Below are 15,430 nucleotides of genomic sequence, written 5' to 3' on the forward strand. Positions count from 1 at the left end.
CTTTTAAGAAATCTGAATCGTGCTTTGATTTTCTTGAAAGAAAAAGAAATTAAGATTTGATGATTAGGATTGAGACATTAAATCTTACCTATTGTCACTCTCCAACCTTCTTATAGATTGACTCTGAGAACCATTTTAGTGGAAAATGATGGTCCTTCTCCTACCGATGCTTTTCCATCCTCCCACCTCCTCTATCATATTTACCTTTTAGAACCATATATACTGCAATGCATTATGCTCCCTTTTCAACCACCACCGCCATTTTTCTAGTAGTGTCAAGCTAAAAAGCTCCTAGGTTTTTTACACCTATAACAGGAAACATGTTCCCTCAATAGTAATTTTGTAAGAGAAATTGAAAAAGTTGGAGGTGAACTTAACCAAAATGAGGTGGGAATAACACTCCCTAACTTAAAAGTTAAAACTACCTTTGGGTACTTGTACTGACAAATTCAGTCTCAAGAGGTGCTACGTTGAAAAATTGTTTGGTCTGGACCGTTTAGCCTTGTTTCAGCTCCATTGTACTGACAAAAAAAGTTATGCTCTTGTTAAATACACCTCCATCGTTTCTAAGTAAGCCCCCCTTTCTTCTCTTATTACCAACTATACCCTTTTAACCTTGTTTCTACACACCCCCACCCTACGACTGTGATCTTCCTTTAAACCACTTTTGTACCTCTTCCTTTCATTGAACCCCCATTTTTTTGTTCCTCAACACCCCATTTTTGCACACAAGCTCCTCGACCCCCTCATGCGTATCGAAGAAGGGTTTGGTGTGGGGCGCAAGGTTTGGGAGGAGTTGAAGGTAGATGTGAGCAACAAACGGGTTTGGGCTGAAAATCCCAACCCTCAGAAAACCGACCACTAGAAAATACGACCCATGTCCGACCGTTTAGCCTTCGGATTACAACGGGTCAGTTTCATTTTGGGAGAAAAGGACGCAGGGTGGTCGTTGTGGTTGAAGTGGAGACAGAGAACGTGAAGTTGCAGACTTGTGGGGAGCTGAGAAAGCACATGTAACTTGCTGGTTCAAGAGATGAATTTCAGATTTTGAAGATTCGAGATCTTCAAATTTTGTTTTGTTTATTTTATTTACCAAAAAAAATATAGTATGAGATGATTTTTTCTCAAATTTCAAACTGTAGATCAGCCACTTGAAGTTGCAGAAGTTCACCTCTAAATGTCTCTTCAACATTTACTTTTATGGTGCCATTACATCAGAATGAAAGGGTGTAATGGGTAATAGAATAAGGAGGTTTACTTAACAAGTATTTAGGTGTATTTAGCAAGATCCAAAAAAGTTAAAGGTTAGCCTGTACAAAGTACAAACCGATGCTTATAGGGCCTGATTTGGGCTATTTTCTGCCTCTTGCGCTGCTATCTAATATTTATCGACAAGATTCTAGCGTTTTGATCTCATTTAATATGTAGAGATTTCCTTGTGATTAAAAATTAATTATAATGAACCAATAGTTTCATTTTTTATATTGTCATTTAATTATAAATTATTGCATATGATAAAACTGTTAATTTAAATAAAAACTACTTAAAAAGACATATGTTTCATGGTTTCTACTTGATTGGTAATGTAAAAAAAAATTACATTGTCATATATGAAAACTAAACTCTAATAAAAAAAAAAACTTAGATGTTATTATTGTTGCACGTGTAAAAGAATAATATAAAAAAAATCTAAAAATGAGATCTATTTGAGGTACTTACGATCTTTCAATTTTTAATTAAATACAAATTAAAAAATTGTTCAATTACAATGATGTTGAATTAATTTTTTACTCAAATTTAAAACAAATCTTTAATCTCATTTATCTCTCTTGTGAGACTTATATTATTGTGAATACTATAAGCACCATTATTATCAATCGAAACATGGATATATATTATTTTCATTATCTTATCACTGTTATTATGATCATACCAACATATTTTGCTTTTATTATTACTATCACTAATATTATTCTTATCACCAGAATTATTGTTATTATTCTCATCAATATCACTACTATAATTATTATCATTACCTTCATTAATTTGCATGCACTTCCTTTTTTACTGATACACTTCTCTTCCTTTTTTACTACTATACTATTTTTATTGCCTATACATTCGAGAAATTGACACCCGTTCCAAACTATTGTTTTTACTATTTTATTTATCCTCCCTACACTCCATACTTATATGTACCTGAGAGTTTCCCTTATCCCGGTGCCTTGAATAGCCATTTGTAGCAATGGAGAACATAATTGAATACAGTGATGAGAATGAAGAAAAATTAATGGTTAGTTATGTTTGGAAGGTAGTGCATGTGGATTTTTGGTTAGGATTGTAACTTTAATTTAGACCAGGTCCCTATGGCGGGGCTAATCTTGAGTAGAGACTAGAGATGGATGGTGGTGCATGTTCCGTGAAGCTAAGTGCAACAATTGATTCTCAAGAGGAAAGTTGGAACCATTATATTATATTCAACCGCTCCATTATTCTACTTCGTTGTTAACTTGTCATATATATAACTTAATTTTTAAGGTGATGATATTTAAAAATCCATAAATAACAAACATCTCATCAACACCAAGGAATAGATCTATCTTAAGCCTTATTGGGTAATTCTCTCCACTAAGATATTTTTTTTTACTTAAATATATTTGATAAAAAAATTATCCCATAAAAAATAAATGTTACCCCAATAATATGAAATTATTTTTATTAATAAATATAAAAAACCATAAGAGATCAAAGAAACAATAAATTAGTACTAATTTTATCTTTTAAACAAACAAGTGAAACTAAAGCACACACTGATCCAATTATAATTTTTTTTGCTGACCATAATATTAATAAAAACTAAGAAATAATTTTTGTGGAAGATAGTGATTAATCTTTGTTAGAAACCATAAACGTACATGAGATGAGTATTTTCTTCTTAATATTATTATTTTATATTCAAAGACCAATTATAATTGGAACCTGAAATCATTTTATTAAGGGACATAACTCACTATCACCCGGCCGTTGTTGGTTTCTAATCATAATTTCTAGAAGCTTAAATAATTTAAATTTTTTACCATTTGATTATATACTTTTGTAAAAACTTAAAATTAATATTTTTTTCTCTACTATAAACTAGTATTTTATTGTCCCACTATAAAATATTTCTAATTTTTTTACAAAAGATGGGTATTTTTTTATTTTTTTTTATCACATTACATTACCAATTAAGTTAATCACTCATTGCTTCTCTCTTTCTATTCCTCTCAAAGGTACAAACACTAAAGAATATCCAATAATCATTTTCCTTGTTTTTAACTTTGGCTTCGGAACGTGATCATCCAAAAGCTCTTTGTGAGCGGATGATAAATAAAGCAGTGGGAAAGTTTTTGAAGAGTTTTCCTAAATGAATTTAATTTATATATACTGAAAGTTTAAAATAATTTTATATTATCATTTAATTATAAATTATCTTTTAAATTACTTTAACATAATTATTTTAAAAGTTAATAAATTTATCATATATAATAAATTATAAATAGATGATCTATAAAATAATTTTCCCCTATCAATATCAATACATAACTCTTTTTCCTCTTCTTAAATAGACAACTGAGAATAGTTTTCGGAATCTTCATTATAGAAAAAAGAGGTGGAAACTGGGAAGGTTCATGCCAGAGGAAGAAGAAAGTGGGAATAATTTGAAGATTTTTTAAAAACAAATGAAGGTGAAATGTATCAATAGAAACTTAAGTGTTTGAACAAGCAGATCATCCGTTTGAAATTTCAAACGTTAAAATAAACACAATCTAAATGTTTCGGCACTTGTTAATTAATTGGCAAGTACACCAAATTGTCTCTCAAGTAATAAAATATTCAGAAGTTCGAGTGTCTAATTCATATGAACTTTGTCTGAACTTAAATTGATGCAAACTCAATTTACAAGCAAAAAATAAGAAATTTAAAGTAAAAAATTGGGAGAAAAGACAAAGATGTAAAGAGATAAGAGATTTAAAAAATTAGATAAAAGATTTAAAGTAAAAGATAAGAAATATAGAAGATAAAGATAATAATGCTTAAAGATAAATTCATAATTTAAATATGTTGGGGTCTAACATGCCAAAACTACTTGTGATACAATGTTAATGATTTTCTTTATCTAATGATTTCCCAATTTCCACCCACGTTTGAATAACCGAATTTATCTATTATCTCTCGTGCAAAGATAGAATACTACATCTCCACTAAGTATGGAGACGCATGTAGAAGCAAAACAAAATCATTCTATCCCTAACAATGAATTGTTTAAATGTCTCTTTCCATTTATTTAGAAATTATCATTTCCAATATATAATTCCTAAAACTAATGCATGAATGATCCGATCATATAATAACAATAAAACACATGAAAGAAACAATAAAAATTAACATTGCATTAAATAGATAGTAAGGAAAAATTACATTACAAAGAAATTTGGCTATTAGGCTCTCAATAATGGGGTTTAACCTCACATTGTCATGAGAGGCTTTACACTCTAGGGGTTGATGTGGATAGAAAAAGAGAATTGGATAGGGAAGGAGAAGGAGATAATGGATATAGAAAAAGAATTTTTTCTCTTAGAGATATTCAGGTTTAGGATATATTCATTAGAGCTCTTAGTCTATGTGGGTTTCGGTGTAACGGTGTGTCTTTCCCTTCTGTTTCATAATCCTTTTATAGGTATAAGGTAGTTTAATTTTTCGCGCTAAGCATGCTTTTGGGTTTCTTCGTGGGTCTTTTTCGCGCTAAGCGTGAGCTGGCCGCTAAGCGAGAAGACGCACTAAGTCTGTCTTGTATGCTAAGCAAGCGGTCTCAATCTTCAACTTTTCTTCTAGACTTTTTCTTCCCGTTTTTGTATCAATTTTCCTCAAAAACACTTGAAATATTATTCTTTTACATTTGGTTGATAAAAAATTATAAAGATATTGATTTCTTCATTATTTCATTAAAACAACAGTAAAATGAAGAAATTATAATCATTTTTAGTCGAAATTATAATCAAATTAACTCAAATTTTACAATTATCAGCCCACATCCTTAATAATTAAGATGCATTTGAGTATTTTCACATCAATTTAAGAGAGATATGAAAAAAAATTATAGTTATTTTTGCATTAAACATAATAAAAGAATATTTGATCCATGTCCTTAAGTTCAAGTGAAAAATAGACACTAATTTATGTAGTTAAAATCTAACTTTTGAAAAACACAAATTACAAAAATTAAAATTTAAGGATCATTTGGTGGCAAAATATGTTTACACTTACAATCAATTAAAAATCACAATTAATATAATTTTTAAAATAATTATATTAAAAAGTCTACACATATAGTAACTTTTTATTACACAAAAAATATAAAATTATTTTAGATCACCCGTGAATAATTTATTTTCTTATATATAATACACCACGTAGCTTTTATTTTTTTAGATTTTTTTTAAAATTTGTTAAAAAATATATATATTCTATTGCAAATTTTTAAAAATGAAATAAAATAATATACTGTATGTATTAATTAAAAAATAATTATTAACAATCAAATCAGTAAAAGTGTCAAACATTCCAAAAACTGTAATATTTTGTCATATTGTGCACTTTTTCGCACGCTTGTAGCCCCAGAAAGCATGTCAAGGTACACGCTTGGTTGCATACAAAAAAGACAATCCACACTAACACCGAGAAGCAAAAGAAGGCTCTGTCTTCCTCTTACCCCTCCCCCATAAAGTAAAGAGGATGCATTGCTCTATTTCGAGGACCATTTCCATTGCTTGACATATCCATTTTTTATTCACTCTACCTGTCACAAAAAATACTACTGCTTATAATATAAAGTATCCATATCATTAGTACAGATCAAATAGAGTTTAATTTGAACTACTAAATAAAGATTGAAAGGCACACGTTCTCTAACTATGCCGAGTGTGTTATTCTTTTACAGTAATGAGCTCAGATCCCATAAGTTCATCACTTTTGATAATTCAATGCTAACATTTTTACATCATTTTTACTTTTATTAAAAAAATGAAAAAATATTCATTAAATATGCATCAAATATAATGTTAGTCATTTTTTAATCAAGTTAATTCTATAATCAATTAAGTCCATAAAATTTTATATAATTTTCACTTTGTAAATAATTAAGTCTACAAAATTTTATATTCTTTAATAATTAATTAATATTTCATCAATTAGGTTCATTTTATAATGTTGTAAATTTTTTTATTTATAAGTATTATACTTTTTAAAATATAAATAAATATCAATTATACAATAAATATTTTATAATTTAATAACTAAATGGACCTTTTCTAATCTTAATTCCTACTGTTTTTTAAGTTCAAAGGCTTTTTATCTGGATATCCTTCTCTCATTAAATTTTTGCAAAACAAAAAAAAAATGAACCTCTTTACTTATGTTTTATTTAAAAATCGTATAAAGATATTATCAGAAAACAATTCTAAAATTCTCTTACTATTTTTCTTTTTTATTAATAAATATTGAATGCCTTTTATATTTACAGGACATTATAAGAATTTATTTTTCTATATAGTGTTTTTTATAAAATAGTAGGAAAATTTGTATAAAAAAAAGGTATGAGAAGATATAGAACTACTCAAATGCAATACATACATATATTATTGTTATTATTACTGCAGAATGCCAGAATGATCACATCACATACAAGTTCACCATCCCTGAATTGGAGTCTGGAGATATGACAAGAAACAAGGCAAGGACACCAAAAAGAAAGAAAGGAAAAAAAAGAAACAAGAGAAAAACATCTTTGGAGATGTACGTATTTACAAAAGCAAATTTTGCGAGCAACAAGTCCCACAAGGAAACAAATGAACTCCAACGTTGTAACAAACAAGCACTTGAAACGGAAAACATGCCATTAGCTTCTGGGAAAGCAAAACCAGAACCTTGAAACCGAGAAAGAAAGAAACGTGCTTTCGAAACCTACAGAAAAATAAAGCACTCTAATGACACGTGTGGGTTTTCTAGTGACTCCTTCACTGAAACGGTGTCGTTTTCCTCCACAACACCCTTAGCCTTAGCCGGAGGAACTCGCCGGCTAATCCCTCCCGGCGGCCTGAGCTGACTCCGACCGCCACGCGACGGAGACCTCGACTGCCGGACAGTCCCCTCGCCAGAATGACGGCGGACATGGTCGGACTCCCTCCCGCGAAGTGGCCGTGACCTTGCCGGAATTTCCGGCTTTCTCGCCGGAGATTTGGGCCTCCGGTCTCTGCCGTCGACGGCGTAAGAACGCTTCCGATTGCGAGTTCCGTTGCTTCTCTTGCTCGTGGCTTCGTCTTCTCGGTTTTCCGTGACGGTGGTGGCGGTGGTGGTGGTGGAGAAGCTCTCGCCGTTGCTGCATGTTTCCAACACGAGAGAAACTTCTTCTAAATCCAACGCTTTTCGGATGGGCACCTTTTGGGGTTGAATAACGGGCAATTGGGTCTTCGTTTGTGGCATCAAAGTTGGAACTTGTTGAGGTTTGGAGATGGGTGTCTCCGAGAGAACCTCTTTCACAGATTCCTCTTCAACGGATTGTCGGATTCTGATTCTGCAGTTTTGTTCGTGGGATCCAAGGTGAGGTTGTTGGTGTTTGTCGCCATTTTGAGGTGGCTTAGAGTTAGGGGTGCTGAAGCAGCAACCCATTTGGATTTTTGGACCAAGTTGATTGTGAAGAGGTTTCAGGTTATTGTAATGGTATAGTAGTAGTGGTTGGAACAAGACAGTGTTCGATGTTGTTGCATGGCTAGCTTAATTGGTTTTGAAAATTTTGATGGGAAAGTAAATGATGAAAAGTGGTTAACGGCTATAGAAATGTAGGGTGGTTTGGAAAGTGAAGTAAGGAAAAAGGTTGTTTGGGGAGAATAGGGAAGTGAGGAGTAAAAGGGGCAACACAGAAAGAATAGTGAGGTTGCATATAGATAGATAATAGATTGTAGTAGTTAGATTGAGTGAACAAAGAATAAATATGTTGAACCTGCTTAAATAGCTTTGATCTTGCTCTAGATGAAGGACAAACCAGCATCTAACAATCTCACATTCTGGCTATCCTAATTAAAAGGGAAATTATATTTTACTTAAATATATTTTTTATACACTTAATATATCCATTTTTTAATTTATTATTTAAATTTTTTACTTAAATATATTTTTTACACACGTAATATATCCGTTTTTTTAATTTATTATTTAAATTTTTTACTTAAATATATTTTTATACACGTAATATATCCGTTTTTTAATTTATTATTTAAATTTTTTTACTTATACATTTCCAATCTTTTTACTTAAATATATATTTTTTTATAATAAAGTGGGATTTTTTTTACCATGAAATTGGTATAAAGTGAGATACTTTGTTATTCCTTACACTTTAAGGGAAATAGATTTAACATCAACGTCTGTTGATATAATTTTTTATATTATCAATCAATTAAAAATATTATTAAATATAAATTTTTTATATAGATAATTATTATAAAAATTAATAAATATATCATATACAATAATTTGAGATAAAAATAATCTAAAATAATTTTACATGACAGCTACTCTCATACACTATTTGCTCAAATATAAATGAGAAATAAAGATAGTTATATAAATCAACTGGATGCTTAATGATGAAATTAAAAAGAAATTACATTTTGATTTTGCAACTAAAAGAATCTTAATTATTTTTATATTTTATTGATTATATAAAAATAAATAGTGATTTTTTTAACCAAAAAATCACTTGGCAGGATAATAAGCTAAATACTATAATGTAATATATTTTCCTCGATCTTAAACCAAAAAAATATAAGTATGTTATATATTTTGAATTTTGAATTTAATGTTTCTAATTTTTTAGTTGTGTTACTCTGCATGGGGGCAATTAGCATGTGTTCCATTCCATGACATACATAAAGGTTGCGCATTTTTTTTACTGAGTTGTCCGTATAGAAGTTCAAAAATAAAGATGAAGCAATTTTTTATTTTTATTTTACGAGAAAGATAAAGCAATTTTAAAGTATCGCCTTGGAATGCACCGAAAAAAAAAGTGTATTTAGCAAAAATAAAGAAGCATCGCCTTGGATTGTTTTCAATAAGACATATATAAGTTTATAAATTTTCTTTTTTTAGAAGAAGTTTATAATTTTATAAACATCACATATAAAATTGTATTAAATCGTAGAAAAAATATTTATAGTTCTGTTTTATGGAATTAATATTTGAAGCTTTGACCTAGGCACCTAGCTGTTCTTTGCAGAGTTTTCATAAATAGATATTTAAAGTAGTATTTTTGAAGATCTAAATATTTTAAATACCTTATTAATATTTACTTTTTTTTATTTTTCTGTTCTTATTATATCTATGTTTCTCTCCCTTATATTTCTCTCTCAATAGGTATTAAATAACATTTTTTTTACTGAATTAAATAACAACTTATTAAAATTCCCATATCTTTACGCTAAGAATTTAAGTAATTTATAAGTATCAAAATTATTAAAAAAATAAGTTTTATGTTGCTATAGTAATGGTTAGATATTGAATTCATTTTATGACAACATATTTATGTGCTATGGCTTGTCAATTCAAGTTAGTTTATGATGCAATTCATAAACCGTGTTTATAAAACTCTATTCGTGTGTTGGGTTTATTAAAAGAAAGTAAGTATATTTTGAAACTTCAAATTGTTTTTGCAACTTTAACTGGGAAGAATTCAAATTCCAAATCTTCGAAATGGACGAATGCTATGCGGTGAACAAAAGAGATAAGTAGATTATCAATCTGACCTGCGTGCGTGTGAGACCACTAGTTTTTCAGAAGATTTAAATATTATATATTACTCGTAATATTTTTATGCTATTAAATATAGTTTTTAATGCTGTTTTAATTTTTGCACATTTTGTTAAATGGTAACACTTATTCTGCTAATTTTATTTTTGCGGATTGAGTAGTGTTTCTTGCATAATCATTGGACACTTTTATGTAATTTAGATTTCACCGTGATAATCTCGTAAATTTTCCCCGTCCCAAACATTCTGAAGTTTTTCTTTTCAGAAAATGGAAAAGATGAATTCAAAAGTGAATTCTGAAATTTAATGCAAAGAAACTGAAAAGGATGAATTCAAAAGGCAATTCTAAAAGTTTATGCAAGAAATGGGAAAAGATTATTCAAAAGCGAAACATGCTGGGCAAGGCTGTCAATGTCTTGCTAAAGAACGTAAGAAAAAGAAAGGTGTACATGTACTCCTTTCGAATTGTCAATTGAGAAATATAGTAATTTAATTTGATTTTAAACGAACAAAACGAATAGACAGAGAAAGCTATGAATACGTGAAAAAATTAGGTGGTTTTTTGCGTACCATTCTTGAAAATGTTTTTGTAAGCTTTGAATTAATTTTATGTTAATACTATAGAAATAATTCTGTGAAATCTCTATGCATACACGAACATATTTTATATCGTTTATCTTTTTATAATATTTATAGAGTGCCAAATCCAGATTTTACAAAAAAAAAAAAAAACACATATTCTAGATGTCATTGTGGACAAATTTGTAGTGTCCCAAACTTGGAATAATTTGTAAATATGTAGAAATTAGAGAGATTGACAAACGATTGGGAATAGAGATACCTAATCCATATCTAAATCTAGTAAATAAAGCCTGTAACAAAAACTTCATACTGAATGTACTTTAAGTTTAAGGGATAAAATCCTCTCAATTGTTGAATAAACCTTGATACGATTAAGTTTAAAGATCTTACTTTTTGTTCTTGTCAGCCTCATCTCCAAAATAAAAATATTTTACAGTGATACTTGTGGAAAGGTTAAATATTCAAACTCGAGATACTTATGCTTTCACTTAATTTCTATCTACACAAAATCAAAATTTGACAAGCAAAATTTAATATGAAAATGATACACTATATTATTATCATTATTGAAAAATTAATTCCCAATAATAGTCTTAAACATTCACCTTTTATAAAATGTCATATATATGTATTTTTTGGGTACAATAATCATGACTGAAAAATAAGAAAATAATTGTCACTTTAACTTGTTAAGAACGTTGGAGTACGTAGTAATAAAAAAGTTAAACATTATATAAATAAGAAGAAATTTATGAATCTAAACTTTAAGATTTTGAGTTAAAGTGTGGTATCAATTTTTTCTTGTATGATTGCTAATGACAAAACTTGGAGGATAGTTTCACACATGAAACAAATTGTTGGAAAATAAAATAAAAAATAAAAGAAAATAAATATGAAGAAGATGCACAGTCTTGAATTAAATAACAAAATAGCAGTAGCAAATTAAATTTAATTGACAGCACATGAATAATGCATTATAACATATAATAAGCACAAGGAAAAAAAATTAAGGGAAGAAAGATATAGCCCTGGGTTGAAGCGCGTAAACGCTATCCTTAGAGAGAAAACGCCCCCGCACGGGTAAGAAATTCTGATTGCGCTCCTCTCCCAAGATACGACAACCCGTTGGTTCCGATCGTGTGCAGCGAAAGGATCCCCGAATCTTATGAACACCAATGTTCTTACTCTTAAGAAATAAATTATTTTATAAGAGAAGAAATAGAAAATTTTGAGAGAAAAAGGTGAGACGGTTGTTCTGTCATCTTTCTAGAAAGGAGGAAAGAGAATATATAGGCATTTTGCAACAACAAAATATGACCGTTGGAAATATGACCGTTGTAAAACCAACCTACAGTTGTTACAACAAACATAACAAACTAGTTGACTCATTAAAACAAAATCTTAAAAAAATCTAAAATAAATATTTTATTTTATAAAATAGAATTAATATATTTATAAATTTTAAATTAAAACACAAATATTTATCAACATTCCCCCACATAATTTAAAATTTTAAAATATATTTTCTAAAAGATAATTTGTATAAAAACATAAGAGAAAGACCATGTGATATTGTATTTCGGTATAAGGAACCTTCCGGGTTTGAGCCTTATACCTAGTGTTTATGAACTTCCATCCGAGAAAAATGTAGTGACTTGATTGTCTTGAACTACATATTCTTTAACCGGACTTTAGTACACAACTCCTACAATATTGGTGTTCAATTAGGTTCTAATTAATGGTAGCGCGTTACACGGCCTTGCGCTTGTATCTTGTTTCGTGAGTGTCACTTAGAGATTAGTCCAAATTTCATTTTGGTGTACTTTAGTTAACAAACAATTTCGTTGTTACCCGTTGAACTCCATTCATGGGATCATCAATCACACGGAGACGGGTGTCCATTGTTGTAACTAAATAATGGGCTTTAATCTCATTCCCCTCGACGACTCAAATACTTGTTGACACGTCAACCTTTTTGTAAGCGGATCCGCAATATTATTTTTTGACCTGACAAAGTCAAGAGAAATGACATCATGAGAAATCAAATTTCTAATAGACTTATGTCTCACTCTTAAGTGTCTTCTTTTTTCATTAAAATTTTGCTTGGCACTTTAGATATAACAATTTGACTATCACAATGCATTAGAATGGGAGGTATAGGCTTATTTAACAATGACAAATCACATAATACATTTTTAAGAAATTCAACCTCACTAGTAGTAGTATTTAAAGCAATAATTTTTGCTTTCATGTGAAATAATAATTTGTTTAGTAGATTTTCATGATACTGCACAACCAGCTAAAGCCAAAACATAACCACTTGTCAATTTTATTTCATCAAAATCAGAACTTCAAGTTAGTATCACTAAATCTCTCAATTACTTTCCAATCTACCAACTGCATATGCAATATCAGACAAGCCTAGAGAAGTTTGTAAAATGCAACAAAGAACCGGTACTTTGAGAATATTTATGTGAAGAAATTCCTTTACTCAAATTTTCTTTAACTTGATGGATAAGAGTCATAAGGAGTAAAAGCATGTTTCGCATCAAAATAATTAAACTTCTTCAATAACTTTTCAATATAGTGTGATTGGGTTAAAATCATGCCATCATTTTTCTTTATAAGCTTAATACCCAAAATCACATCTACAGGACCAAGGTCCTTCATATCAAAATTTCTAGACAAGAAAAACTTCACATCATTTATGAAATTCATTTACTACCAAATATCAATATATTATCCAAATACAAACATAAAATGACAGGTTCGTTATTATTAAATTATTTCACATACACACATTTATTACTATCATTAATTTGAAAATCATACAAAAGAATAACTTAATCAAACTTTTGTGTCAATGCTTTGGAGCTTGTTTCAAACCATACAAAGATTTAACAATTTATTTTTCAAGAAAAAATATTTTCAAAGAAAGTCATATCTCTAGCCTCCATAATAGTACCATTAGAAATTTCAGATACTTCTGAATTAACAATTAAGAATCTATAAGTAGTATTATGTAAAAAATATCCAAAAAAATACAATTAACATTTTTTTTTCAATTTTCCTTTTCTTATTAATAAGGATGTTAACCTTTACTAGACTCCCCCACACTTTAAGATATTTCAGATTTGATTTTCTTTTTCTCCATATCTCAAAAAGATTTTTTTAAAAAAAAATATATATATATAAGACACCATATCAAAAAAGTGACACACAAAATATAAAGCTTCACTCAAGTGTTCATTTTATTGCTTTATGTGTTGTATTTTCACATGTTTATTATTATTATAGCAAGAAGCTACATATATAGAGACAACCAGTCACTAACTAGTAACAACAAAATATTTACAATAATAACGTTAAGAAACAGAAAATAAAAATCGAACAAACTTCCTAACATTAAATATTTGTAACGTTCACAAAGGAAATTGACGAAGTAAAACATTGCTTCCTAACATATAGGAATAAAAATTAGTGGGATGCTTTTAATTTTTCACATAAACTAATTCTAAAAGCATTTTCTCTTCAAAACCATCATTAATGAAGAAAATATATTTTAAATTTCAAATTATAAGAAAATATTTTTCAACAATCTCTTACTTATGTAAAATTTAAGGAAATGAAATAATATAATAAAACATTTTTAGTAAAGCATAATACATTGTGTCTTCATCTATTAATTTTTCAGACTTACTAAAAAGGAACTCAATCATATCCATTATAAATATTTTGATACAACATCATGCTACTCTAGAAAAGACTATGCAAGAAGAAAGTATAAAACATTTTCTCTCTAAAACATTTTTCTCTCTAAGACTGTTAGAAAATAAAATAAAAAATGAAAGAAAATAAATATGAAGAAGATGCACAGTCTTGAATTAAATAACAAAATAGCAATAGCAAATTAAATTTAATTGACAGCACATGAATAATGCATTATAACATACAATAAGCACAAGAAAAAAAATTAAGGGAAGAAAGATATAGCCTGGGTTGAAGCGCATAAACGCTATCCTTAGAGAGAAAATGTCCCATTGCACGGTAAGAAATTCTGATTGCGCTCCTCTCCCAATATAAGACAACCCGTTGGTTCCGATCGTGTGCAACGAAAGGATCCCCGAATCTTATGAACACCAATGTTCTTACTTTCAAGAAATAAATTATTTTATAAGAGAAGAAATAGAAAATTTTGGGAGAAAAAGGTAAGACGGTTGTTCTGTCAATCTTTTTAGAAAGGAAGAAAAAAAATATATAGGCATTTTGCAACAACAAAATATGACCGTGAAAAATATGACCGTTGGAAAACCAACCTACAGTTGTTACAACAAACATAACAAACTAGTTGACTCATTAAAACAAAATCTTAAAAAAATCTAAAATAAATATTTTATTTTATAAAATAAAATTAATATATTTATAAATTTTAAATTAAAACACAAATATTTATCAACACAGATGATCCCCGTTCCTTTGATCAACATCAGTTTCTTCAATTGTAGTAGTAATAGACAATCAAGACCAGAGCCCCACCCAGATTATCCGAGCAAGCATTTTACACGGAGAAACCCATAAAGTACCAAAGGGACCCCCCAAACTTTCCATATTTCAACAGGTTTTTATTTGGTTGAGGAATGAATCGTAGCCAAAAATTGCTCAAAGTATTCCAGCTTTCAATAGTTTAACCATTAGTCCCCACAGGATGTTGTGAGACAGACACTAGCCAGCCTGTCACAAGTCACAACCCAAAAAAAGAATACCTCACTGCTCTTCCAGGCTATCCACCAGATGATTGTAACGGTAAACACTACACATGGATTCAGGACAATTTGCCAGCAGAGTTATATTATATAGGCTCTTGGTGGTGGTACTCTGCTATAAAGTAGTACCCAATTCCACTTCAAAATTCAAGTCCAGTGAGATAAGTTTGAATGTCAACCACCAAATAAACCCAAATTGAGTAAACACTTCAACAATATTAAAATCAACAGCTTTAAACAATT

General features: G+C 29.5%; 1 protein-coding gene across 1 annotated transcript; it reads right to left on the minus strand.

Moving 5' to 3' along the window:
- Positions 1-7,002: 7,002 nt before the first annotated feature.
- On the minus strand, positions 7,003-7,707 carry LOC102667967 (uncharacterized). The gene has a single exon (XM_006595388.1). It carries the CDS (start codon positions 7,705-7,707, stop codon positions 7,003-7,005), a length of 705 nt encoding a protein of 234 aa, XP_006595451.1.
- Between the last annotated feature and the right edge of the window lie 7,723 nt (positions 7,708-15,430).

The sequence above is a fragment of the Glycine max genome, chromosome 13 (assembly GCF_000004515.6).
Source record: "Glycine max cultivar Williams 82 chromosome 13, Glycine_max_v4.0, whole genome shotgun sequence".
Classification (NCBI taxonomy): domain Eukaryota; kingdom Viridiplantae; phylum Streptophyta; class Magnoliopsida; order Fabales; family Fabaceae; genus Glycine; species Glycine max.